The sequence below is a fragment of the Cynocephalus volans genome, chromosome 1 (genome assembly GCF_027409185.1).
Source record: "Cynocephalus volans isolate mCynVol1 chromosome 1, mCynVol1.pri, whole genome shotgun sequence".
NCBI classification, from domain to species: Eukaryota; Metazoa; Chordata; class Mammalia; order Dermoptera; family Cynocephalidae; genus Cynocephalus; species Cynocephalus volans.
This window is the reverse complement of record NC_084460.1, coordinates 303968692-303996230: the sequence shown is the minus strand read 5'-3', so window position 1 is coordinate 303996230 and position 27539 is coordinate 303968692. Positions and strand designations below refer to the sequence as shown.

The window sequence follows — 27539 nt, the reverse complement described above, 5'->3', positions numbered from 1 at the left end:
CAGTTCACCATGGGGCCTCATGTGATGCTCACAGGATTAGAAGAAAATGCAGAAATGGCCATGCCCCCTGAGAACAGCTGTCCTCGCACCCTGGTTCTCTGGGGATGGCGTCCTGGCCTCACACCTCCTCCCCTGAGCATGGGGGCGTTCCCTTCAAGGGCTCTTGGCAACCTCGTCCCACTAATCTGTGGTACCAGGGCATTCAGGGGGAGTCAAGCTCTAGCTGAATAGGAGGCAGAACGTTCCAGTTCATGTATAAACCATGGTTTTTACCTTCTTGTTTGCTTTTTAATTTTGATGGCAACTCACTTTTTAGCATAGTTCTTAAAGAGATTTCATAATGTTGCTGTTCAAAATTTATTTACTTCATTGACCGAAGGGGTTAGGTATCACTGCTCATTTTCTAACAAAATACCATCCAGGGATGGTTTAAGGAATATAACGTAATCAGAAAAATGAACAGAAACCTTGGCTAGAATTCTTAAAGAAATGCCAACCTGTTACTGTGTTAATAGAATCATTTCTAAAACAGACTTTCTTTTTGCTCTGTGGGTTTCTTAATAATCTGGAGACAAGAGGGTTGTCTGGGGGTGGTGGAGAGTGGGGCGGTGGCAAGGAGACGTCACCTTTCTCAAACTTGTCTTTCAGACGGAACCCCACTGAGCTGGTGGCTTGGAGGAACCAACGAGACGCACACTTACTGGGCCGGTTCTTTGCCTGATGCTCAGAAGTGCACCTGCGGGTTGGAAGGGGACTGCGTGGACCCTCAATATCACTGCAACTGTGACGCTGACCAGGATGAATGGTGAGTCGCCGGTGATTTTCATGGCAAGATGTGGTTTCCTTATTGCTTAAAATGTGTATGTTCAGGTAGACACCGCACAAGCTGCTCCAGGGATAAAGTAGATTTTGTGACGTCCTAGCAGGTTAAAAATGCGTGTGGTGATGAAATATGACACAATTAATCTGAAGCCCGGGTGTCGAGGTCAACGATCTGCTGGTTTCCTTTCTATCTCTTCTTGGTTTGTTGTTTCTCATTTTCAACCTTTTTGATATGGACAAGGTCAAACCTATACAAAAGTAGAGACAAGAGTACTCATGAGCCCCCACGTGTGCATCCCCCAGCCCCCACCGCTGTCAGCTCATGTCACCCTCTGGTCACACGCACCCTCTGCTTTCAGTCCTGCCCATGCATTACACCATGTCATCTGTCAACATTCATTGTCTCATTGTGAAAAACCCATTGCAAATCAGGCATATTTTATTTATTCAGTAAGACATCAGCCTCTTTAAAGGATTAGAAAGGTTTAAATTCAGCCTAATTAAGTTCACTTAAGTGATTTCTTATTGGCAGAACACATTTTCTAAAGTTATTTACTATTGACTGCTGGGGGCCTGCGGTCACATGATGTCAGAGAGGATATTTTCTGTGGTGTCACCTGCTTGGGAAGGCTCTGAGAAGCCTGCAACAAAGGATTCTGCTTGGCTCCTTAGAGCTGTCCAAAGTTATCTGAACAGGTAGCTGGTGAATTTTACTTATGTTTCAATAGATAGCGTATGCCAGTGTGGACCACACTTTGGAAATACCAGCCCACAGGACGGCAGTGGCTTTAAAGTGGGACTCAAAGCTGCTAAACAGGAGAACTGTCTCAGATAATAGACAAGACTTGAAATTAGAAAGTTTATTTCTTATATTTGAGGCTAAACATGGAATTCTCATATATGTAGATTTTGTCCTTTAATTGTAAAGTGAAAATGTTTTGGAATCCCAGGTTTCATATTTCAGCATGTCACCAATTCTGAAATATTCACATAGCTCAAGTGCTTTGGATACTATATTGTTATGCTGCTATGAACATGGGTCATGAACACCAAAATCACTTTAAAAAACAACAAAGTTTGATCAAAACGATTTATTTGTCTACAGAATGTCTGTTATACTCAGGAATCAGTTCACCCAGAAATGAACTCACTGTTTCTACTGCGGATTGTCTGTCTCACTCATCTGGTATGAGCAAAAACTTGGACATGTCAGTTGTAGAATGTGATTGAGGATTTGAAAAATGTGCTCACATAGAACATACCAGAGACGGGGTCAAGCTGGACCTTGCTGGCACTCTTTGGACGCTCTTGTGTGAAGGGCACTTGCTTTCTTGCACACGTTCTGAGTTGCACAGCTCCCAGCCCGCCTGCAGGGGTTTTTCTTCTCCCCTCTTGGGCTGACAAATCCCAATCAAACCATATCTCATTTTTCAAAATAAATGCATTGTTACTGTTGGTGCCTACCAATCAGAAAATGCATTTTAACCTTATTTTTAAAATATGATCACCTTTAATTTTCTACGTCTTAGTATCCTTCTACCAATAAATACTCCTTAAGTAACACGAGGATACTTCAAAAAGCTTGTGGGAAATAGAACTAAAGATGATACGAATCTTTCCATGAACTTTTTGAAGCCCCCTCTAGGGAATGTGACATCGGATGAAAACAGCGTTCTGTTAAGACAACCTAACAGGACAGCCCCTTCCTGCACTCCTGCGATGGGACTCACAAGTGAATCTCTTGCTTCTTCCTTCTGGGACTGAGGCTCTGCCCTCTCTGGTTGCTCCTCCGTCCCAACCCTGGCTCGCCCGGAGACGCCACGTCTGCACATCGTCCAGATCTCCTGCCCCACCAGCTTCCACCACAGCAGTTAGGAGTAAAGACTGTGCCACTAACTGCAAGAGAGTTTGGATTTGCTGGTCAGTCCAAATGTGTAACCCTAGCCACTTAAAAATAAATCCCCTCTAGCTTGCTTTCTTGAAAAATCACTGCTTTTCTTGCTTTGTAGTTAACCCTAAACCATTCACTGAGATTAAATCACAACACAACAAAGTCACAGGAGCCCAGCTCAGCTGGGAAGGAGACGAGGTCATCTGGACCTTAAGATAACTCCAGGAAGAGAACAGAAACCAGACGGAGCTTTGGCACCACAGGGGACCTCAGAAGGCAGTTGCCTGTCACGCCTGGAGATTTTGCATGTGGCCCTTTGCCTGAAGCCCCCATCCCCAAGCCTCTTGCCCTGGCAACTGGGGAGGCAGTTAGGACTTTATCCTCTGTCTCTGCGTTGACGTCTTCCATAATAAAAAGCTTTTCCCTTAAGTACTATCTGGAGAGTGTACCTGCAATCCCACAGTGGCAAGTGCTCAGACCCAGTCAGGGTTTCCCATCGTGAGAAACAGCACACAGCACAAGCTCACACCATGATGGAGTTTGGGTGTGTTGTCCCCCCCACAAAGTCATGTGGAAATCTGATCCCCAACGTGGCAGTGCTGGAAACTTATTGAGTCACGGGGGCGGATCCCTCATGAATGGATTAATGCTCTCCCTGGGGGAGGGGGGATTAATAAGTGAGTTCTCACTCTATTAGTTCCCGCGAGAGCTCGTTGCTTAAAAAAGACCCTGGCACCTTCTCTCTCTCTCTTGCTTCCTCTCGTCATGTGATCTGCTTGTACCCACCAGCTGCTGCCACTTTCCACCATGAGTAGAAGCAGCCTGAGGCCCATGCCAGATGCAGCTGTCCCAGAATCGTAAGCCAAATAAACTTCTTTTCCTTAAAATTTCCCAGTCTAAGGCATTTCTGTTATAGCAACACAAAACAGACTAATACAGCCCAGCTAATGTTCACACATCAGCTGATGGGGAAGGGGAGTCCATGACACCCACTCATGTACTGTGACACTCTGGTGATCTTGTGAGTGCACTGCAGCAAAAGTGTGTGCACTTGTTCAGAACCCGTGGATCATTCTGTAGGGCTCACTCCTCCCTGGTCGGGGTTCTGTATTTGGGGAGAGGCAATAGCCACCACAGTGCGTCATCTGTGGATTCCATCACCTGTGCTGAGCCATGAGGAGATGGAGAGGACGTGGCCTGCCTTAGGTCTGAGCCAGATCTTTGGAGCAGAGCAGGTGGACTTTATTCTCTGCAGGATGGAATTCTTGGAAGAGGCAGGTTGAGAAAAACCACATCCCATGCTGTTCTCTTCACGACTTGTCTAAAGATGCTGGAGGCTGGTCATACATCCGCTGTTCATGTGTGCTGTGTTCACACCTGGTTGCCTGGAGATCCTGCAAAGGCCTCACCTGGGGCAGGTGCTTGGGTTGATCTTGGTCCTCCTTGAGATTCGTTCCTGCCTCCTCTCACTGGCTTTAGACCGGCAGTGCATGCTGTGGTCCTGCACGCCTCTCCTGAAGCATCTCACCTGGCTGCAATCCTTGACTAAGCACAGGAGGAACCGTTGAGAATGGCCTGCATCACCTGGGACCGACAGTAGCACCATCTGCAGCCTCGCCTGGGCTTTGCCGATTCTCCCATTTTCTGTGACTGTCGTCTGAAGGGCTTTAACCATCTTGACACTCCTCAGAACACCGTCCTGGTCACCTGTATGGATAGGATCGTGTTCATCAGACTGAGCAAATGGGAAGGAGAGTCATCTGCATGCCTGCCAAGCTGGAGGTCGAGGGGTCTGATGATCTGGGGTGCCACAGGACCTCCTCCAAAGTGCAGGACACTTTTTACACCTGGTCACAACTAAGACAGAAGCGCAACACTCAGAATCTCCCTTGGGGGCCCTTCACCCCCTCAACGCCAGGTGACTCATGAAGCACGGAGCAGGTGAGGCTGGGCAGAGCTTCTGACTGCAGCTCCAGGCACCCTGCTGCTGCCCACAGGACCCCCAGCCACAGTGGCCACATTATCTGTGATGTGAAGGGAGGTCTGTGGCACCTCTGCTGAGCCTCAGTGGGAACTCACCACGCAGAACCCCAGGGTGTAGAGCAAGGCCGTGCTCTTAACAGCAGAGATCCCCTTTATTCTCCAGCACATTCCTGTGGCCGGCTGAGCATGAATATTTGGCCACAGGTGCCACCTTACTATGCAACAGGTGCTGCCACTGTGAGCTGGGTTTTGTAGGACCCACCAGGTCCTGCATTTGGGTGAGCACAGCCATCACCCGTCATTGGAAGGAAAGGGAAGATGCAGGCTTGAGTCAAAGCTGGTGGGGGAGGCATGAGTGTGTCCAGGTGCAGGAGAGCCTGGCCCGGTCCCCTCACTCCCCACCAGTGGTGCTTCTGCCTCAGCGCACACCTGTGGCCTCACAGAGGCTCATGACGGCCAGCTCATGGAGGAGCAGAAGCTGGGATCGGCGTCACATGACACAGGACCACAGAGACTGCTGGGGAGTGGAGGGGAGCCAGAGAATCCTGCAGAAGAAGCACCCTCCCGGTGGGTGGGCGCAGAGCGGGACCCTGGGTCACAGAGGTGGCATATGTCAGTGCAGGCAGACACACAGTCAAGTGACCGGACAGCGTGTGCAGACGTGCGGTCAGGGCAAGTGAGTGCAGGAAGGCCGGTCTTTTTGATGAACAAAGCAGGAGCAATTAGATATTCACATGAACAGAGCACGCCTGGACCGTCACTTCACGCTGCATGGAAATCGGTTCCAGCTGGATCTCACGTCAGATGTGAAAGACGGGGGAACAGTGTCCCTGACCCAGGTCTCTTCGCCAGCCTTGTGTCTCACGTGCGCGTCCCCTGATGCTCCCTGCCTCTCCCTGGTCCAACAGACACACATAAATGCCGTGCCCTGAACAGTCTCAGAGTCGGTTGCAGACGTGATGCTCCTTCAGCCTCAAGTACGTGTCTGTGTATTTCCTAAAAGCGAGGCTGTTTCCAGCAGAGCCACCGCGTGATGACTGAAGTCAGGGAGGAGCGTTGACACAGTGCTGTCCTCTAACCCACAGCTCACATTTAAATGCACATGTAAATTCCCCGTGATGCCCCATTGCTGCTGATGTTGTTCTCAACGGCCTGGTTGAGGGGGTGTCTGCCCGATTCCACACTGCACATGATTGGTTTTGCATTTGTAACCAGCAGCATCTTCTGAGGGATGCACGACACTCTTTTAAAAGTGAAATTTTGACCCATTATCTTAGCATCCATTAATGAGTCTTGTCTGAATCAGTCATGGGTGGTTGTTCAAACACTGATTTTTTTTAATTCCACCGTTCCTTGCACATTTATTAGTCTACATTTCTGTTATAAAGATCTCTCTCCCCCTCTACATAAACGTGTTCTAATTCTTTCCTGCCGTGATTTAATTTGGTGCTTAGATTGTTCCGTTCCCAGCTGCGTCCTTCTGGACACACCCCCCTCCTTTGAGTATTTTCTTACCTTTTGGCACAAGAGGCCCTAAGCACATCCTGTTCTGAGCTCATTCGTCCTGGAGAAGTTTTTCTAATACTTACCTGTGCAGTTTCTGTTAAATTTAATCCTAAATAATTGTATCTTCTTTCCTGGTTTAGTAAACAGAGTCACCATCATTCTAACTGTTTATCGTTTATGTATGTTAGAGCATGTTCTGTTATGAACTGTGTCACTGGATTGTCATGATTCTCCAGGGTTTCCATACATGTGCTGATATCACCTGCAGACAGAGGTCGGTCTCTTCTTTCCAGGTACTGTGCTGCCCATCAGCTTCTCCTGTGACAGCACCTGCTAAACTTCCAGTCATGCTGGGCAGTGGCGGAGCTGCTGTCCCCATGATCACAGCAGGTATCTCCTCACCGTGTGCCTTTAAGTGAGACACTGTCTTTAGGACTAAAGGTGTTCAGATGGCATATGAACTGATACCATAGATGCAGATAGTTACATACACACAGTATATGAGGGAACTTCAGAAAGGTCACTGAAAAACAGAATTAAAAGATAGTACGAATCTTTCCATGACCTTTTTGAAGTACCCTCCCGTGTCTCAATACAGAAACTTACATGTGTGTACCTGTATGGTTACGGAATCATGTTAAGAAAGTATCTATCAGTAATTATCTCCTAGAATGTTCTATCAGAAATGGGTGTTGACATTTGTCAAAGGTTCTTTCAGTATCTATGGAAATAATCAAATATTTTTCTTCTTAGATATCTTAATTTGTTATATCATATTAATGCTTTCCTAATATTGAAACTGGAGTAAATTAAACTTGATCATATTGTATCACTTTTTTTTTCATTTACTAGTATTTTACTTAGAAGATTTGCACCAATTTTATAAGTGGACTGGTCTGTGCGGTTTTTGCCCTTTCTTTCTGTCTTCATCAGGTTTAGGTACCAATGTTCTAGTGGCTGCATCGTGAGAATGGGGACTTTTCCTTATTTTCAATGCCCTGGAAGAATTTTCTTTTTGAGCACTGGGACTATAAGGTCTTTGAAGTTTTTTTAATAATTTCTTTGTGAAACCATCTGGACCAGGTGCTTTTCTGTGGGATATTTCATTAATAAATTTCTCTGTTTCTTCTATGAAATTGGATCTACTGAGCTATATAAATCCAGTGGAATCAATTTTGTTAAACTGAATTTTCCTAGTAAATTATCTTTTCAACCTAGATTTTCAAATTTATCCATATAAGCTGAGAAGCAGTTTGTTTCTATGTCTTTCCAATAATTATTTTTTCCTTTTTTTTTTTTTCTTTTCACTGTGTTGTACATGTGTGTTTTCTGGGATTTTCCAGATACACGATCTATTTGTCTTTATAGCATTTTAATATGGAAAGTATTTTGATTTGTTAATTAGATATATTATTTTTCTATTATTCGTCCTGTAAATTTTTACTTTTATCATTTTATTCTCTTCCTGCTTTCATTTGATTTTCTTTATTACTCTTATACCAGTCTTTTTGGTGCAAAGTAATATATATTTTTCACTCTTTTACTTTTGTTGATAAAAATATTCAGAGGTTTGAGTTTTCCTCTGATCCCTAATTTAAAGGCATTAAAATTCTGAAATGTGTTGCTTTCATTGCCAATAGTGCAGCACTTTTGTAATTCTGGTTTATATTTTTCTTTTTATCGCAGACCTGTTTAATAAATGGTGTTAACATTTTCACTTGGATGAACTTTTAAAAAATTGTTCATATTTTTGGTTTCATCACATTTTGATCAGTGTGTTGTTCATAATATTTCTACTTTAGGGCACTTACTGCTATTTTCTCCGTGATATATGCTGCCCGAGCAGATTTGTGAATGTTCCATGTGAGCGTGAGAAGAAGCTGTGTCTTTTAACTGGGTGCAGCTTTTGATAAGCACGCGGAAACTCTACTCTTTGATTGTGGCTTGGAGGTCTCCTCCGTTCCTGCTCACTGTTTGCCTTTTTTCTGTGTTGAATTCTCCTGTCATCAGTGTGCTTTTGAGCCTGACTCCTCCACGTCTAGGGATGCAGAGGACTGGTGTCCTTCGGTGCACATGCCTCTGCTGAGGCTGTGGGGTTTGCACAAGGACAGGGCTGCCTCGTCCGTCGCTCCACGGCTCTTGGATTTGCTGCTTCTGTGATGCCGGGACTGCCCCACTGACTTGCCGATCCCACCAGCAGCCTCCGCGCTCTTAGTTTTAGCCTTTCTGAATCACTTGTGTGTGTGTGTGTGTTCGTGTGTGTGTGTGTGTGTGTCTCTGTGTGTGTGTGTTCGTGTGTGTGTGTGTGTGTTCGTGTGTGTGTGTCTCTGTGTGTGTGTGTGTGTGTTCGTGTGTGTGTGTGTTCGTGTGTGTGTGTGTGTGTCTCTGTGTGTGTGTGTTCGTGTGTGTGTGTGTCTCTGTGTGTGTGTGTTCGTGTGTGTGTGTGTGTGTTCGTGTGTGTCTGTCTCTGTGTGTGTGTGTGTGTGTTCATGTGTGTGTGTGTTCGTGTGTGTGTGTGTCTCTGTGTGTGTGTGTTCGTGTGTGTGTGTGTGTGTCTCTGTGTGTGTGTGTTCGTGTGTGTGTTCGTGTGTTCGTGTGTGTGTGTGTCTGTGTGTGTCTCTGTGTCTGTGTTCGTGTGTGTGTGTGTGTGTGTCTCTGTGTGTGTGTGTGTTCGTGTGTGTGTGTTCGTGTGTGTGTGTGTGTCTCTGTGTGTGTGTGTTCGTGTGTGTTCGTGTGTGTGTGTGTGTGTGTGTGTGTTCGTGTGTGTGTGTGTGTGTGTGTGTGTGTGTCTCTGTGTGTGTGTGTGTCTCTGGTATGCAGTGTGCCATTCCGTCTTGGGTCTGGGGGCCGAATTTGAAATCTTTTGTTTTTTAAAAGGTGAGTTAAGCCCATTAACATTTATTGATAAAACTCATGTTTGGGTTCAACCCTGTTATATTATTTTGTTGTACTTATTACGTAAATTGTTATGTTTGCTGTGTTTCCTTTTTACATAATGCATATTTCTTTAATCATTTTAAAAATTATTTCTTTGGTAATTAGGGAGGATTGGTTTTCTTGTTCTTGCCGTTACCTTTGTATTTACGTTTAAATTACTTTATCATATTTTATTTTACTTAATCTGTTACTATCTGGTTTATAGGTCTTACTTTTTCTTTTTCGCTTTTCATCTATTGCCACATCAATAAGCTTATTCTACCTTCCTCTCTTTCCTGCTTCCTTCTTTGGCATCATTTCTGTCTTGACAGAATATATCACTAATAGCGTAAGGCATATATCTCACGGACAGAATATATCACTAATAGCATAAGGCATATATCTCACAGACAGAATATATCACTAATAGCATAAGGCATATATCTCACGGACAGAATATATCACTAATAGCGTAAGGCATATATCTCACGGACAGAATATATCACTAATAGCGTAAGGCATATATCTCACGGACAGAATATATCACTAATAGCGTAAGGCATATATCTCACGGACAGAATATATCACTAATAGCGTAAGGCATATATCTCACGGACAGAATATATCACTAATAACGTAAGGCATATATCTCACGGACAGAATATATCACTAATAACGTAAGGCATATATCTCACGGACAGAATATATCACTAATAACGTAAGGCATATATCTCACGGACAGACTATATCACTAATAACGTAAGGCATATATCTCACGGACAGAATATATCACTAATAACGTAAGGCATATATCTCACAAAATACCCTTCACCTTCCTTGTGGCCTTAGCCCTACAATTGCACATCATAAACTCTCACCATCATTATTTTTGCTGAAGTTTCCCCAGTTGCCTCTCGCCTGGCTGGTGATTCTTCATTTGGATGATTTTTTCCCTCGTGTTTCAAGTCTGACACCTTCACATGGATGTGCCTCGGAGACGGTTGTTGCAGGTGAATTTTCTCTGGTGCCTGGTGTGTTCTTTCAATACCAAGGTTCAGCTGTTCCTTTACTTTCAGGAAGGCTTATTGAGTTACATTTTTAAATATGGGTTCTGTTTCGTTGTTTTGTTTATCCTCTTTGGGGACTCCAATTACATGTAAATTAGATTTTCTCTGCCTTTCTAGAGCTTCCATTACTTTTTTACCTGTTGTACTTTTTTATTTATCTGATTTTTATTCTCTGAGTTGTTTTAGTTATTTCCTTTTGCTTTTCTTTAATTACATTTAATACATTTTCAATTGAATCTATTATCTCTTGGGCACACTGTAATTATCCCTCACTTTATATAATTTTGTAGTTTTCTCATATTTTTTTAATTTCAACCAACCCGTTTCCTTTCTTCCCAATGGTTATTCGTTCTGAACTTGCGATTCCTCCATGTCCAGCTACATCTCCTCCTGCTTGTGTAGGGACGTTGAATCCAGATCTGCTGCCGTCTTCTTCACTTCGTCGCCGGTCTTTGGGGGAGGAGGTCTCCTCCCATCTGCTGTCCTCACTTGGTTTTGTTTCATGGTAGGTTTCTGTTTATGAAGTGGCACCTTGCACTTCTGTGGACAGGGCTGAAGGTGGCCCACCTCCGGTCAGCGTGGTTCTCCGCGGCGTGGCTCTTCTTGCACCGGGTGCCACGTGAGGGGGGGCTTGCGGCCTTCGTTATTGTCACTAATTTTCTTTTCCGTGAGGGATTCTGAAGCTCCCCCTCACTTCTTTCCTTTACACCACACGGTTTCCCAAGGGTTCCTCTTCTTCCAAGCTTCCCTTCTCCAAAGTGTTATCTTGGTGGAGCTGCCTTCCATTTTTTTTCTTTTTTTAAATTTATTTTTTAATTGACACATATTGATTGTTCATATTTATGGGGTACAGAGTTCTATTTCAGTACGTGTCCACACTGTGTGACGATCAAATCGAGATATTAGCGTGTTCGTCGTCACGGACATTGACATTCCTCTGTGATGACAGCGTTCGAGCTCGTCTCTTCCAGCCGTTTGGGGACACACAATACATCATGGTTAATGATAGATGCCAGCACCGCTGCACACCACTAGAGCTTGTTCTTCCTGTCCAGCGGGGAGCTCGCGTCCATTAACCAGCCTTTCCCCTCCCAACTCTGAGTGAGAACATGTGGTTTTTACTGCCCGGCTTATTTCACTTAATGTAATGTCTTCCAGCTCATCTGTGGTGCTACAAATGACAGGATTTCATCGTTTTTTACAAAGCTGCCTCTTGAGGATGTATGTATATAAAGCCCTTCCCTGCTCTGACCTACATACAGTTCTCCAGTATCTGCACACTTGAGGGGACTTTCTCTGCTTTTAGGTCAATGTTAGGTTCACTGTTGTCAGCTTCTTTTTCCTTTTTCACATGCTTCCCCAAACTTACTGCCTTTCCCCTTTGCTTTCCTACCTATAGAAAGCAAGTAAGCATGTGTCCTGTCCTCCAGCCCTGCAGGTTGCTCGAGTGAGCACACATCCTGTCCTCCAGCCCTGCAGGTTGCACTAGTGAGCACACACCCTGTCCTCCAGCCCTGCAGGTTGCACCAGTGAGCACGCATCCTGTCTTCCAGCCCTGCAGGTTGCACCAGTGAGCACGCATCCTGTCCTCCAGCCCTGCAGGTTGCTCGAGTGAGCACACACCCTGTCCTACAGCCCTGCAGGTTGCACTAGTGAGCACACATCCCGTCCTCCAGCCCTGCAGGTTGCACGAGTGAGCACACACCCTGTCCTCCAGCCCTGCAGGTTGCACGAGTGAGCACACACCCTGTCCTCCAGCCCTGCAGGTTGCACCAGTGAGCACGCATCCTGTCTTCCAGCCCTGCAGGTTGCTCGAGTGAGCACACACCCTGTCCTCCAGCCCTGCAGGTTGCATGACTCCCTCTGGGCTTATTCACTTCCCATCTAGTCTCCGTTTCTCTTTTGGGGGATGTGCTTGAAGTTTCATGTCTATACAGCTGCTGTTGCCTCAGCTTCCTCGGCTGGAATTGATTCTTGTGTCAATTTGATTGGGATTGTGTTGATACGTTAGAACTTCATTTTTACAAAATTGAGTTTTCCAATTCTTTAATTTTTCTCACTAATGTTTTTACAGTGTTCAGTGTAGAGATCGTAAATGCCTTCATTAGTTTTATTCCTGGAAAGATTATATTTTTGATGCTGACATGAATTGTATCATTTTATATTTCATTTCCATGTTTGTGTTGCTGGTGTATAGAAATTCAGTTGAGTTGTTTGATTGGTCTCACATCTGCTGGGCCTCACATGCTCGCATTTTTAATTTTAGTAGCTTCTCTGTAAATTCTTTTGGGCTTTCTGCACGCACGATCGTGACCTCCATAATCACTTACACTTTTGTTTCTTCCTGTCCACTGGTAATATTCCAGCTATTAAACTTAGACGGTACATTGGTGTTTATTATATTATATTATTTTTTAAGCCATTTTGAATGCCTGGAGGTATTTCTAATAAAGTGAATATTTAATTGATCAGGAAAGTTTTTAGTGATGATATATTTTTCTTTAAGTAAAACTTCTCATGAGAAGGTCAAAATCATTCTATTCATTTGGAACTGTTTCTAAATTTGGTCATAAAAACGGTTCTGAATTATTTTGTTGTGGACAATAGTAACATTTCTGTTTTTTTCCCACACGCCAATAACTAGAAGTTAGAGTTGGCCCAAGACTCCTCCCCTCTCTTCCTTTCTAACTTCTAAAAACCCATAAAAATGTCCATAGTTTTTGGAGTGTCCATGAAGGAGGTTTAATATTCTTTGCTGAATTTTTGAGACCCGTGAGAACAGGTGACCCGTGTTGGAGGGCAGCCTCCGCAGGAGACAGGAAACAGGGGAGTGGTGAGCCCTGATTAACTGGCAGTCTTGAGTGAGTCTGGCTGCCCCACCAGATCTGCAGGCCCTGAACACCGCACAGAGTGTGGGAGCCACATGTGTTCACGTGACCGTGGTAAAGGCATTCTCCCCTGAACTGGGCGAAAACACAGCTCTCAAACCAACACAGAATGGAGACTTATCTCATTACCTTTGTTAACACTCATGCAGGGAACTGAGTTTTATCTTAAGTATTCTCAGTATGCTACAAACAGTATGCTACATGCACACTATTAAACTCAATAAAAAGCACTTATTTCTGCAAAGTTCGTAAAAAATTCAAGGATCCTCAGTGAACAACTATGAGATCTGCAAATCCCCACAGGGTGTCCACCTCACAGGACCTGAGTGTGCTGTCTGCAGAGACACTGACGGCCAGACAGTAACTAATGTGCCTTCCATCCACCACACTAAAAAGTCCCCCAGACTGGCCTGTCACACTCCCCATAACCCATGGTTCCAGCCTGTCTACTCCGTTCTATTCCAAAACTGAGCATTAACGTATTAGGAAAATCAGTGCTGTATTTTCCTCATGACCATGAAGAAATGGAAACTTAACTAGGTAAAGCAATGGGCTATTGAGGTTAAATTTGGCGAGTGATTCAATCCCCTCAATGTAACATCTGACTACTCAAGTTTTAATGTTTATCCCTTTATATCTCAGTATATGCACCAAACAGAGCTAACAGGTTATTATTAACTTAGGAAGAAACATTTAAATAACAATTTTATTTCAGTTTGATCTAAAATAAAATGGTTAATTTGGTTAACTATGAAGACACATTTTCCTGTTAAATGAGAGAACTTCTAACTGCATAAAAGGCAGGAGGACCACATTCAGTAACTTGGCTCCTTTTTTCAAATCCATACAGAGGCAGAATTGGTAGCTGTGTGCAGGGTCGACTTACCTGTTCCTTAGATTCAGGGTATTTCTCCTTCAAATCAGAATCTCCTATCTGTAAATTAGAAACAAACACAAAATTGACGTACCTCACAGAACATGAAAACTCTGCACCAACGTAAGCCACCCTTATTTCAGAGAGGTGGAAACTGGCCCAGGAGGAACCAGTGAGCTGTGAGGCCAGGCTGCCTGCCCCCATCCCAATCCTCTCTGCATTTTTTCCAGAAATGTTATTTGTTACCCCCAAATACACACTTCTGTAAAGCCACTCGTGACAGCGGTGAGTACCGGCAGCATCCCTCAGGCTGTGCAGGTGCAGGGCAAGGAGACGTCCCCCACCTGTTCTGTGCTGGAATGAACCAGGCACTGTCCTTGCACATCCTCGTGGGTAAAACCAGAGGACACCGCGTAGCAATGTGTTCCCAACTTGGTTTCAAGTTAGATTATTTTTATGAAACCAATGTAAAAGGACAAAGCAAAAGCAAGACATTTTTTAAAATAATAATAGTAATTAAAATAGAAGTCTGAGCAAAAAATTACTTTCACATTTATGTATTGTATAGATTATTATATTTTAAAAGTATTTAATGATACCATCTGGAGATTTACCCACGAGACGCTTCACACTACATGACACATGGGAGCCCCCCTCAAGCCCGCACTGTACTGCACATCTGGGAGAGCAGTCTGCAGCCTAAAAACGCTGCCCCAATCATCTCAGCCTGGCCCAGACGACCACATTCCTGACTGTCTCCTGCCTTCTCTGTGGTCACTTGTGTGAACAATGGCCTGAGCTTGAAAAGAGACCATTAAGTGTGTCACTATGTTTGGTGTCTGGGTGGTGACCATGTCCCGGCCTGACATGCACCTGCACAAGGAGCTGCATGCCACCTGCCCTGCATGGCTTCAAGCAGTGTTTTCTCCCCCCAGGGCTGATGACACAGGTGTGCTTGCCTACAAGGAGCACCTCCCGGTCACACAGATCGTAATCACGGACACTGACCGTCCCGGCTCTGAGGCAGCGTATAGACTGGGGCCTCTGCTGTGCCAGGGAGACCGTAAGTAGCGCTGGGAACATCCTCTGTCCCCTGACAGTGGCTGGTCAGAGGAAAGACCTGCATTCCACTGGGGGTGGTAATGGAAAAAAAGGAATTCGTCCCTTTTTAAAATCAGAAAATGCTGTGTCACTATTATTCAATGTTTGGTCCAAACCATTTCTATGAAATGCAGCAAAAGCCTCTAAGAAAGTTTCCAGTCGGCCAGGAAATATGGCAGGCATCTGCTAAGAGCAGAGCCCTGCCAAGCGCTGGACCACACCCTGCAGGAGAAGGTTCTAGAGCATCATCATCTCATGGACACAGCACCCCACGCTCCGTCACCCAGTGAGAGAACCACAGGGGCTCCAACAGTGACACCCACAGCTGCCCGACACCACGGACGGGCTGGATCCAGAACCCCTGGAGACACAGACCGTCAGACGCATTCCACTGATTTGTTTCTTCATTTCTGCAGCGTCTGTCTGTCTGTCTGTCTGTCTCTTCTTTTCCTTTGAAGTAACGGCTCCTGTGATTCAATCTATTCACAACATTGGCACTCTGAAGGGGTATGTTCGAAATGCAAATACAGTCCTATTGCCACGACCCATTTTCACCAGGATCCTCCCTGATACAGACCCGACCCCCGCGCTCTCTGGGCGGTCGTGTCTCATCCGCTGAGACATAAGGAAGTGCCCCCTGGTATGAAAAGGTGCTGTGGAGCTACAAAGCCACTCTTCCATTCACCTGCTGTGACGGGAGTCCTGGCTGCCCAGAGGCCATTAGAGCTTAAGGTGCACGTGGTGACAAACAAGCCCCCTGAAGAGGACAGACTCGGAGACGGGTGCTTTGTTAATTTCTCCTCCGTTTGGCACTGTTGTGACTCAACCATTTCAGACAAAGCGGGGTGGCTCCCACTCCAGAAGTCCCCAGACCACAGCGCTTCTCCACTGTCCTACCCAGGTCTGGTCGGCGCCTGCCATCTGGAAATCCTGGCCCTCTCGCCTTGCTCTCGAGGTCTCTTCCTCAGTTTCCCCACCCTCCTCTCCGCCCCCTCTCCTCCGTCAGCCCCTCCCCCGCCTCCTCTTTCCTCCCTCCTGCCTCCCTCTGTCTGTTTCCCCACAAGCCGTGAGTGGTATTCTGGGAAGACACATCATGAAGTCAGAATGAGAGCAGTGTTCCACCACCTCAGTGGCTAAAGGAAGAGGAGATGCTACCAAGTCATTTCATCCAACAGCCACCGAGTGCCCCCGCGGACCCAGCAGAGAGCAGAGCCTGGGCATCCCCATCCCCTGGGAGACAGGAAGTGAGGAGAAGGAACAGGGACAGCTCCCAACATGCAGGACACACTGAGGATGACAGAAGAGTGTCCAGAGGGAACAGAGAGCGCGAGGCCCTGGGCTGGGAACCAGCAATGGGGACACTATGGCCCCCGCAGAGACGCGGCAGCTCTGACTGAGGCGGTGGTGCAGGTGCTGAGGACAGGACTGGGACTGTACCTGAAGGTCACAGCAGAAGGATTTAAACAGCAGATGGACGAGAGTCGTGAGTCAAGAGGACAGCAAACGTTCAGTCTACGAGCAGAAAGTGGAGCCACCACTGAGGAAGTGAGTGTCATGGGGTCTGGACGTGCCATTCTAGACACCTGCGTCAGGAACGTGGACAGCGGCCAGAGAGGGAGGCACTGGGGCCACTGCACGTCCCCAGGGAGCTGCAACACAGTCAGGGGCCCGACGAGGCCCCAGAGCAGGAGGGCAAGGGCCGAGGACCGAGCCCCGGGCCCGCGGGTGCCAGGGTCAGGAGGCCAGGGGGGCAGGCCAGGAACTCTCGGCAGACGGGGCCACGAGGAGCAGCAGCAGCGGCAGAGGCCCTGGCGTGTGTGCGTGTGCAGGGCACAGGGTTGTCCCCGTGCAGCTGGGCCTCATAGCGGGAGACACGGCTGTGGAAGCCTGAGGATTGACTCCGGAATTTGGGCCCCTCCTGCTAAAGCTGAGAAGCGACGAGTGACCGTCTGCCTGGTGCACATGACAGGAGGTAAATGCAGGTGTGCACAGGGCTCGAAGCACAGGCTCGGCCTCGTCTGTCACTGCAGCAAGCAGACAGCCTGACGTCACAGATTCCGACCCCGGCTGTGAACTCACTCCTCGGAGTGTGAACTCACTTAGCTGTGAGGATGTGAGCAGATGTTGTGGGTGACGTGGCGTGGCTGTTTAAATTAAAGGCCCACGTTTGCAGTGGCTGTCCTGGGACGTCTCTCAGAGCCGGGACGGTCACTTGGCGCCCGGCTGAGGCCGAACCTCACAGCCTTTTCTCAGAAGGGAAGCTGGGGATGGCCCAAAACACAGCAGAGCCATGAGCGTGCCGATGAGAACTACGGTTGGACGGTAATTTAAATTCACTTCGTATTACATGATCACACGCCTCTTTGAGCCTTATTTCAATTAAAATGCTAATCTTTGGGGAAGATACTCTTTGTCAATTTGAGCATCTTTAAAATGCTTAAGCCATTTATTTTGCATTGATTTTGAGCAATATGAAATTACACCAGCAGAAGCCAGTGTGATGAACGTGGGTATTTTCCAATCCTGTTCCATCAGGAGCAGTGGAACTGAGGGTGATAAAGGCAGCGTATTCGTGAGAACGTCATCACAGCCTGGCATAAGGATGAGCAGGAGGGACCTTTACATTCCACAAGGATACACCATCCTGACCTAGACTGGGAGGGGGTGGGGGTCGCGCCACCGCCAGGATGTGACCTTGACTGAGTGGAGCTACTGGGATGTCTGGTGGCGAGGGTTAGGACTGGCAGATTTTTGGATTTCTCCAAGATATTTTTTTAATTCAAAGTTACATAGGTGCTTTAAACTTCAAATCATGAATACATTAAGGTTTGGGTAATAAAATAAGGTTTGGGACATTATCAAAGGGATTTGCGTGAACGAAGGGTTCAGCATGAAGACATTTTTCTTATATATGGTGTAAAACTGTGTGTTCCTCTGCAATGCAGGAGGACACGCCACTTCCCAGTCTCGTAAATCCTGAACTCTCCGTTCAGACTTCCACGTGAGACACGTTCAGGAGAACTTCACAAGGGAAACCGTAGTGGGCGTCTCAGGTTACAGCCACGTCCAACCGCAAACTCTCTGCAAGGTCACTGATTTGTCCTCTCACATTATCCCCTCTTTCCCTCCCCAAAAGGATCATTTTGGAATTCAGCTTCTTTCCACACGGAGACTTCATACCTTCACTTCCCAACTTTCCACGGAGAACTCAGTGCCGACGTGTCTTTCTTTTTCAAGACAACAGCTTCATCTGGGGTATTTTTAGAGAACCTGGGGATCACAGACTTCATCAGTCTAGAGCTGCGCTGTAAGTTTCCAGAACATTCTGTGGGGTATGCATTATTTAGTCACCAGCTCTTCAGATGGTCTCCTGTGTCCCTGAATCATTAGCACCATCTCCTTGTTAGTTCCTTCCAGTCCTCAATTCTGTGAATGCCACAAACCAGTTGTTTAAGAGGAGGTAACCCACATGTGCTTGGACATGCACTTCCCAGCTGTGGACCCCACCTGTCTGCACAAGTCCCCGGGAAGACACAGTTAGCTGGGTACAGACCGGGGGTTAAATTCAAGTAGTTCTTCCTCAAAGTGTTACTGAATTCCCAAATCCTTTCATTGCATGAACCTGTCATGTTATGACCCACACCCCTACAACCAGCTTATAAAACTGTGTGACATTCTGGACTACATTTTACATACAAATCCAGATGTTTTCTAGTTCTCCGTCATGGGTATTTTCTTTTCCATTCAGTACGTAGCAAAATGCACTGTACCCTCTGAGCTTCAATTTTTTTAAATCAGTGTTTTCCCAAACATGAGTTAACTTTGCCTGTCCACCTGCTGCAGAAGACGGTTTCCTGAACTGATGGGTCAAAGACCCTGTGTCCCTGAGGACGCACTCTCTTTGTATCCAGCTTGGGTCCCTCCTGGCAATTAACTGCACAAAATCCCTCTGTTTCCAGCCCCGGTGGAAGTGGCCTTCTCTTTCGACGTGGGGAACGGGCCCTGTGAGGTCACGGTGCAGTCACCGGCTCCCCTCAATGATGACCGGTGGCACCTGGTCCGTGCAGAGAGGAACGTGAAGGAGGCGTCGCTGCAGGTGGACCTGCTGCCACAGGGGACACAGCAGGCACCCAAGGATGGGCACGTGCTGCTGCAGCTCAACAGCCAGCTCTTTGTGGGTGAGTGGGCCCTCCTGCCACTCGGTCCCCACCCCACCCCTGCACCTGCACACAGGTGCCATCAGCCCCGCTTTAGGGACCTGGGAGCCGCTGGCTGGGCTGAGGGCACTGACCACCTGGGCTTGCTCCAAGGGACACAGAGCTCCAGCCACGGCGTGTCCGGGGACAGTGTGGTGTCCACAGCCCGCATCTGCTCTGCTCTTCGCTCCCAAGTGCAGGTGGGCACAGGTGCCCCCCAGGGTCCCCAGAAGTGGAGCCAGAAGGAAACCAGGAGGGAGCCGGCACCCTGCCTTGACCGCCAGGGTCACTTGCTCCCTGCACAGAGGGTCCCCTGTCCCTGCAGCCGCCACCCCTCACAGGTGGAGCACAGCCTCTTGCTCTGCCTCACTGGCTCATGGGGTTTGGTACTGTTCACAAATGACTTTATTCTGACTTTGGTCGAAAAGACAGAGAAATTATCCCTCTGTGACCACTCTGTGCATTTCCAAATAAATAAGGAGGCTATTTATCAGGAACTCAAAAAAAAAAAAAATCCTAAACTGTTACTGAAATATCGGTAAAGCGTATGTTTGAACTACAGTCCTAGGATCCCTGCACATTTCCTGTGCTCAAGCAGTCACATCTTACCAGCTCTCTCTCTCCAAAAGATGACACGTACAGGGACATCTTACAAACGCATGACTTTTATTATTTTCTGTGGATTTTTTTTTTTTTTTTTGCTTTGTTCAACTATTTTCTTTTGTTCGGGAGATGGTTATTGATATTTCTGTGCCCAAGGCACTGTGCTAAACACCCTAATTGTGATCATCTGGCCACATTTGAATAAAGTATATCATATTTATTTAAAATTAAGAGCACATATAAATAAGATGTAAAATTCCTTTAATATGCTGCAAATTCATAGGTAGGGCAGTTTTGTTTCTTAAGCCTTAGTTTTTTGATGATGAAGTCTTTAAATTCCACTTACATATCTCAGTTTTTATACCGAGTTAGTTAGTGAATGGTGAATTTTTGCATCACGAATAGATCTGTTTTAATGTGAAATCTCAGACTTGATTCTACATCGGCATCTGTTCTAAACATGGTGTTGCAGTTGTGTGGTTATTTTAAAACATTCGAAACCTCAGAAACAGCCTGACTGCTCTGAACACTGAGAGGACACAATCCTGGGCTCCTTCAGCTGTCCTCTGCAACGCTGGTGACATTTGTGCACCTACTTCTATGTGTTACTGCGTCTGTTGTGCCTGCGGAGGATGGGTCCCAGGTGGAATTCTCTACCAGCAGAAAAGACCCTGCAAAGCCAGCAAACTGTCAGAACGAAGTCAGCCACTGCTATCAATCATGCAATGTATTTTACTAGAAATGTTGGAGCTAATCTCCACATGGAGTCAATTCTGTACATTTTTACACTCCCACATGTGATGAAATCAAAGGCACTTGTCAGAAGCTTTGGAGATGGAGCTCTTTGCTACAGCCAGATATTGTCTCCTCCCTTTGGTCTGCTTTCCACTGCACACACACACACACACACAAGCACATGTCACACACACACAAGCACACGTCACACACACACAACATGCACAAGCCCACATCACACACACACAAGCACATGTCACACACACATAAGCACATGCCACACACAAGCACACATCACACACAAGCACACACCACGCACGAGCACACGTCACACATGCACATGTCACACACATACCACACACAAGCACATGTCACACACACACAAGCACACATCACACACACACACATCACACATGAACACATGCTCGCACACACAATATCTATATGCACTTTGAGAGACATTTGTATGGAATCCCTTAATTAAAAGTAGCCTCCTGTCTGTGGCTTGATTCCATGATCTAATGCAAAAAAATGCAGGTATTATACTTATGGAAGATTAATTAAATGAGCATAACACACGTTTTTGAAAGGGTTGCTTTTCTCAAGATGGCATTTTTTTCTCAGTTTTGAGATAAGAGAGAGTTGGGCTTATCTTAAGAACTCTTTATTTTACGTGCTCTGATGAGAAAAATAAAAGGTGGGCTGCAATGCAAATAAAGGTTCAGAATTTCCAGAAAAACTAGCAAAGGGGTTAATTTCCAGTTTGGCAATTCATCAAACACTGTCCTTCAAAGAGATTCCAATTCTTCTTGACTTTGTTGCTCATTTGAAGTTTTATTTGGGTACCTTTAGTGAAATTTGAAATTTCTTCATTATATTCTCAATAATGTGAAAAGTTTCAAATGTCAATATCGTGTCCCGTTCTTCACAGCTGTCTCTTCATTTAATCCCAAGTAGCTAGTGAGGAAGCTGGTGACTACAGATGTTAACTGCACAGATCCTGGAGAGGACACATGTCCACACCCATGACAGGGAGGCGCTGGGTCAGGACTGCTGCAGCAAGTGACCTTTGCCTCTGAGCTCAGGGCAGCTGCACAGGGCCTCAGTCTTAACCTTCCCCTTAGAGAAAATCATTTTCTCATGAAAAAGTCTCTAACCGAGCTAATAAATAAAGGAGGTATAAGCTAAAATATCTATTTATTAAGTTGCAGTGTAACCATCAACCACAATATCTATAATTATGGATCAACACATTCTTCCTTACAGATGAATTAATAAGATTAATAACAGTTTTCCTGGCATCAGTTATTAGGATATTAATCAAGTGATGAAGACCAAGCTGTGTGACAAGTGGCTGGATACACAAATCTCACTCCCAGACGAGGAGCAGAGGCCCGTAGAGATGCAGGCGTCCCCTCACCCATGTGGCTGAGCTGCGGGCTGGGGTTCCCCTGAGCACAGCACCCCACCACCTCTCAGAGGAGCGTCCCACCCTCACTGTGCCCACCCCTCACCCAGCCTGGTGCCACGCTGCCCTGGGCCAGCCACGGTATGTGACATGGTTGCTACAAGCCTTCGCCTGTGAGCTGTGGTCTGGTCTCTCTGATAGCCATCACCTCTTTGAAGTGATAGATCTGATCTAAGGTAATATTTATATATTGTTATCTGTAATGTTTCATAGTAAAAATGCCCAAGGAAATTTTAATTTTCCTTACTTGCAAGGTGTCGGGCAACAATGCACAGTGCTTTGTGACTCGGGTGCCAGCCCTGAGAAAAAGCAGTCACTGGTGTGAACTGGGATTTCCTGTCAGTGTGACCCAGACGTGGGGCTGTTGAGGTGACACCGTGTCGTCAGGATTGCTGCTGCTTTACTTTGTCACTGTAGGTTTCATCAGAGACTGTGCGGAAGGAAGGTCTGTAACAACGAGACAAAACTGAATGACGTAGGTAAAGTTAACTGCCTTCTCAGACAGCAGCATTTAGCACTTGGCAGTTAGAATCCTTTTCATTCGTAAGTGGACCTGGCAGCAGAGCATGTTTAAATCTTTCAGTGGAATTTTAATGTTGAATAAAGATGTTGTACTAGAATATAAACATGGAACATAAGAAGTCCTTGTTTCTACTGTGGGATAGAAGTGACTTGAGATGCAATCTCAAATGGTTTCCTCTGCTGATTATCCTAAAATTGTATTCTGCGTTCTGTTGCGCCCGCGTGTCCCGGCACGTGTGGACAGCCCTCTGACGTGAGGTTTCACAAGAGTAAATCGTCAGCCTCTCAAAGGATGGTTGCAAGTGCGGACATGAAAAGCCCGACGTGCTTTGTCCTCTGAAAGTTTCGTTTCCCTCACATGAGATGCCCACCGAGAGAAAAACTCAGAAATGTGGCCAAAACAGTGATGATAAGAAAAGCCCTCTGTTCTCTGCCTGTTCTGCAGTCTCAGTTCCTGCTCTGAGCAGAGCAGGGAGCTTCTCAGCAAACACGCATTAGCTAATGAGGTGTTAGTGATTTGGTCGATGAAGAAAAACACTGAAAAATAAATAAGGCACCCTAAAATAAAACCAGTTCACCTGTGCAGCCTGCCGTGTTCCTCCTCAGGAGGGGGCCTTGCTCCGGCTTTACCCCTCGACTTTGGGACACAGAGCTCGGATCGCGCAGCAGGGGTTCTGGGCCTGGCTTGTCTTGCTCACTGTAATGTGTGAGAAAGTCATTGCTGCTGCACATACCAGTGTGGGGGTTTATTTTGTTTAAGTTTTAAATCGCTGTTCAGTGTTCCCTTAAATCGACAAATCACAGCTAAATGATCCCACTGGCAACTTTGGATTGGTTTTGGTTGCTCACTATTACGAGTAGCACTGCTACGGGCGCTTCTGTGCAGGGCCGTCTGTGAGTGCGCTCCCTTCCCTTGGATGTGTGCATAGGAGTGGAACAGCTTGTGCACCGGGTGCATCTGCAGGCGACTTTATTAGGAAACTCCAGATGGTTTCTCTAGGGGGCCGTCCCCTCTGTCACCCCACCAGCGTTGTGTGAGTCTCACTGGTTCCATCTAGTCACCCGTACTTGGTCAGATCGTCACATTGTGTGCTGAATTTGTGACTTGTTGATCACCGGTGAGCTTGAACACATACGTTATACGTTTATTAGTCACAGTATACCTTCCTCATGAGGTGCCCGTTCACTTCTTTCACAATTTTTTAGTGGGCCTGTTTGTCTTATTATCGATTTGTAGAAATTGCATATATTTTGCATACAAGTCTTTTGTTGGGTATATGTATATAGCAAATATTATCTACCAGTCTAAGGCTTGCCTTTGATTGTTTCACCGTATCTTCCAATGAGCACAAGTTTGAATATCGCTTAAACTTTGGGTTTAACTTCTTAAAGTGCAATTTATCAGTTCTCTTTTAGGATTAGTAGCTCTTGAATCTTATCTAAAAAATCATTATATTGCTCAGGTTGGTGAAGAGATTCTCCTGTGTTTTCTTTGAGAAATTACAAAATTTTAGTGTTTATGATCTTTTAGATCTATGATCTGTTTTTAAATGTTTTTATATGTGGTGTGAGGTAGGAGTCAAGGTTTAATTTTTTAATAAACGCTTTCAGTTGCTCTGGTTTTTTGAATGTCAAGCAACTTAAGTACATGAGTCTATTTCTGTTTTGTTCATTGCTCTTTTGCGTGTCTCTCTGCCAGTGCCAGACTATTTTGGTTGCTATAGCATTATAGTTAAGTCTTGAAATCTGGTAGAGGAATTTCCATCTGTACTTTTCAAGATACTCTTGGCTACTATAGATCCTCTGAATTCCATTCCATTTTAGAATCAGAAATTTTTTAGAATTTTTATCCAAAGCCCATATTGGGATATGTTGAAACTATGTGTGGAGAATCGACATATTAAAAACACAAAATTTTTAATCCATGAACATGATATCCCTTCATTTATCTAGTTTTTCTTAGCGATTATTTATTTTTCTTAGTGTAAAGATTCTGTGTCTTTTTCAGTTTAGTAATAGCTGTATTGTAACGTTTGATGCTGCTGTTATTATAACCACATGCTTAGTTTTATCAACTGTGCTTTTTACGTGTACTCTCATAATCCCGTTCTTTTTATTCTCCTAGTGCAGTGACGTGCACTGGCCCACTTCTCCTTAAACCAACATTGCATTTCTGGAATCAACTCTTACACTTTGTATTAGTCAGGGTTCTCCAGAGAGACAGAATCAATAGGATACGTTATAATTATACGTGAGGGATTTATTAGGGGAATTATCTCACGTGACTGTGAAGAAAAGTCCCATGATAGGCCGTCTATAAACCAGATGCCGGTAGCGTGGCTCAGTTCAAGTCCAAAGGCCTCAGAGCCAGGGAAGCTGACGGTGTCCTTGGTGTAAGTCCTGGAACCCAAAAGCTGAAGAGTCTCGAGCTCTGATGTCCACGGACAGGAGAGAAGAGTGTATCTCAGCTCCAGTGGGTAGAGAGAGAGAGAGAGCTTCACCTCTTCCCTCTGTCTTTTGTTCTCTCCGGACCCCCAGTGGATTGGACGGTTCCCACCCATACTGAGGGCGGGTCTTTCAGACCCAGGCCACTCAGGCTCTCATGCTAATCTCTGCTGGAGACACCCTCATGGACACAGCTGAAAAGATGGCTTTACCAGGTTCTCAGTGTTCCTTCATCTAACCAAGTTGACACCTAGAGTTAACCTTCACAAGTCCACCCCTTGTCAACTTGGTGTCCATACTATCTCCTTAAATCACAGTTAATTTTCAGATGGTACAATAACATAATAGTTTCACCTAACATGATGCACGATCCTGCATATAGCCAGAAACACATTATCCCTTTCCAAGAAGAAAAAGTAAAGTCCTTAGATGATATTTACCCTTCTCCCAATATCCCATAACTTAAAATTGCAAATCCTATGAAGTAAGGTTAAAAGCATTTAAATGCTGGTATAAAGTCAGTAAGTCTCATGGTACATGATAGAGAACAAGAGGAACAAAAATAGATAATCACTTAATATGTGTACAGTATATATACACATAGAGACATACTCTTATCACAGCAGGGAGAACAATTACAGTCCTCGTTTCTGTAACTCGTCACGTGGTTGAAGCTGGTATTTGGAACTTCCTTCTCTTACTGCCCATTCTGTGTTCCCTTTGCCTTCAGCGAGCACCTCAGCGGGTCGTGGTTCTCTACCTGGTGGAATGACCCAAACCTTCATCCCTGAAGAGTCTGGGCCATTTGTTGTCTTGCCTGGATTTGGTTGTTGTAATTTTCCGTTGACCTTCATCACAGGGCTTGGTAGTACTGAGGGACGTCCTAAAGGATCTCTTGTATTACAGACACAATCTTCCTCACCTCCATTGTGGAGTAGTGCCCAACTTCCGCTTGGTGGTCTGGGTCAGTCATCCCAGCTGACACTGTAACTCCTTTCTTAGCCTGTCGACTCAGAGGCATGAGGAGCCCAAAGTGGCCATGTGGCAGCCTTAACTTCCAGTTCAGTGGGATCATTTTTGTGTCTCCTGATGGAAGCATTCCTCCCTCTGGAACCAAGACCTCTAGACCAGCGGAGCATAAAGTTGCGGGACAGGAAGGGGTAATGGCTAGTGGTGCCACTTCCGTTTCCACCCCTTGATTCCTAGACCCGTGAATCCTGGCTATGGGAGAGACAATACCATACACTGGGCGCTGATTTAGAGCATATGCAGCCGGCTGGAGAACTTTGCCCCAGCCCTGCAGGGTATTGGCACCAAGCTGGCACTGTAACTGTGACATCAAAAGGCCATTCCATTGTTCTATCAGACCGGCTGCTTCAGGATGACGGGGAACATGGTAAGACCAGTGAATTCCATCAGCACGAGCCCATTGCTGCACTTCTTTAGCTGGGAAGTGAGTTCCTTGGTCAGAAGCAGGGCTGTGTGGAATACTCTGATGATGAATAAGGCATTCCGTGAGTCCACGGAGGGTAGTTTTGGCAGAGGCATTTCGTGCTGGGAAGGCAAATCCATATCCAGAGTAAGTGTCTGTTCCAGTAAGGACAAAACGCTGTCCCTTCCATGACAGAAGCGGTCCGATGTAATCAACCTGCCACCAGGTGGCTGGCTGATCACCCTGGGGAATGGTGCCATATCGGGAGCTCAGTGTTGGTCTCTGATGCTGGCAGATTGAGCTCTCAATGGTGGCCATAGCCAGATCGGCCTTGGTGAGCTGCAGTCCATGCATAACCTCCATCCCTGCCACCATGGCCACTTTGCTCATGAGCACACTGGGCAATGACAGGGGTGGCTGGAGAATGAAGTTGACTAGTATCCACAGAACGGGTCGTCCTGTCCACCTGATTATTAAAGGCCTCCTCTGCTGAGGCCACATTTTGATGGACATTCACATGGGAAACAAATGTCTTCGCATCCTTTGCCCACTCTGAGAGGTCCATCCACGTACCTCTTCCCCAAATTTCTTTCTCACCAATTTTCCAATCAGGTTCCTTCCATGATTGGCCTGACCATCAGCCGAACGATTGGCTGATGAATAAGTATATAATCGCACATCTGGCCATTTCTCCTTCCAAGCAAAGTGCACAACCAGGTGCACTGCACAAAGTTCTGCCCACTGAGATTTCCCCTCACCACTGTCCTTTAGGGATGTCCCAGAAAAGGGGTGCATATCATGCAGAACCACCTGTAAACCAGGCTCTAGCCTTGTCTTCCTCTGTCAACTGATCACTGGAACTCCTCATGAGGCCACAGGTGCAGGCTGGGAAGAGAAGACAGCATAGCAGGAGTAGGAACCGTGGGCATTTGGGCCACTTCTTCATCTAACTTACTTGTGCCTTCAGGATCTGCTCGGGCCTGATCACACATATACCACTTCTATTTTGTGATCGAGTGCTGCTGTGCACGCCCAGCCTTGTGACTGGCTGGGTCAGATGACACCCAGTTCATGATGCGAAGCTCAGGTC

General features: G+C 46.1%; 1 protein-coding gene across 1 annotated transcript in view; it reads left to right on the top strand.

Annotated features, from left to right (window-relative positions):
- Positions 1–27539, top strand: part of LOC134370151 (contactin-associated protein-like 4) — a 167595-nt gene that overhangs the window by 113673 nt on the left and 26383 nt on the right. Inside the window, exons 14-17 of the mRNA XM_063087160.1 lie at positions 649–805; positions 14883–15010; positions 18185–18355; positions 19008–19226. Of these exons, the coding sequence (XP_062943230.1) occupies positions 649–805; positions 14883–15010; positions 18185–18355; positions 19008–19226 (675 nt within the window). The remainder of the gene's footprint in view (positions 1–648; positions 806–14882; positions 15011–18184; positions 18356–19007; positions 19227–27539) is intronic.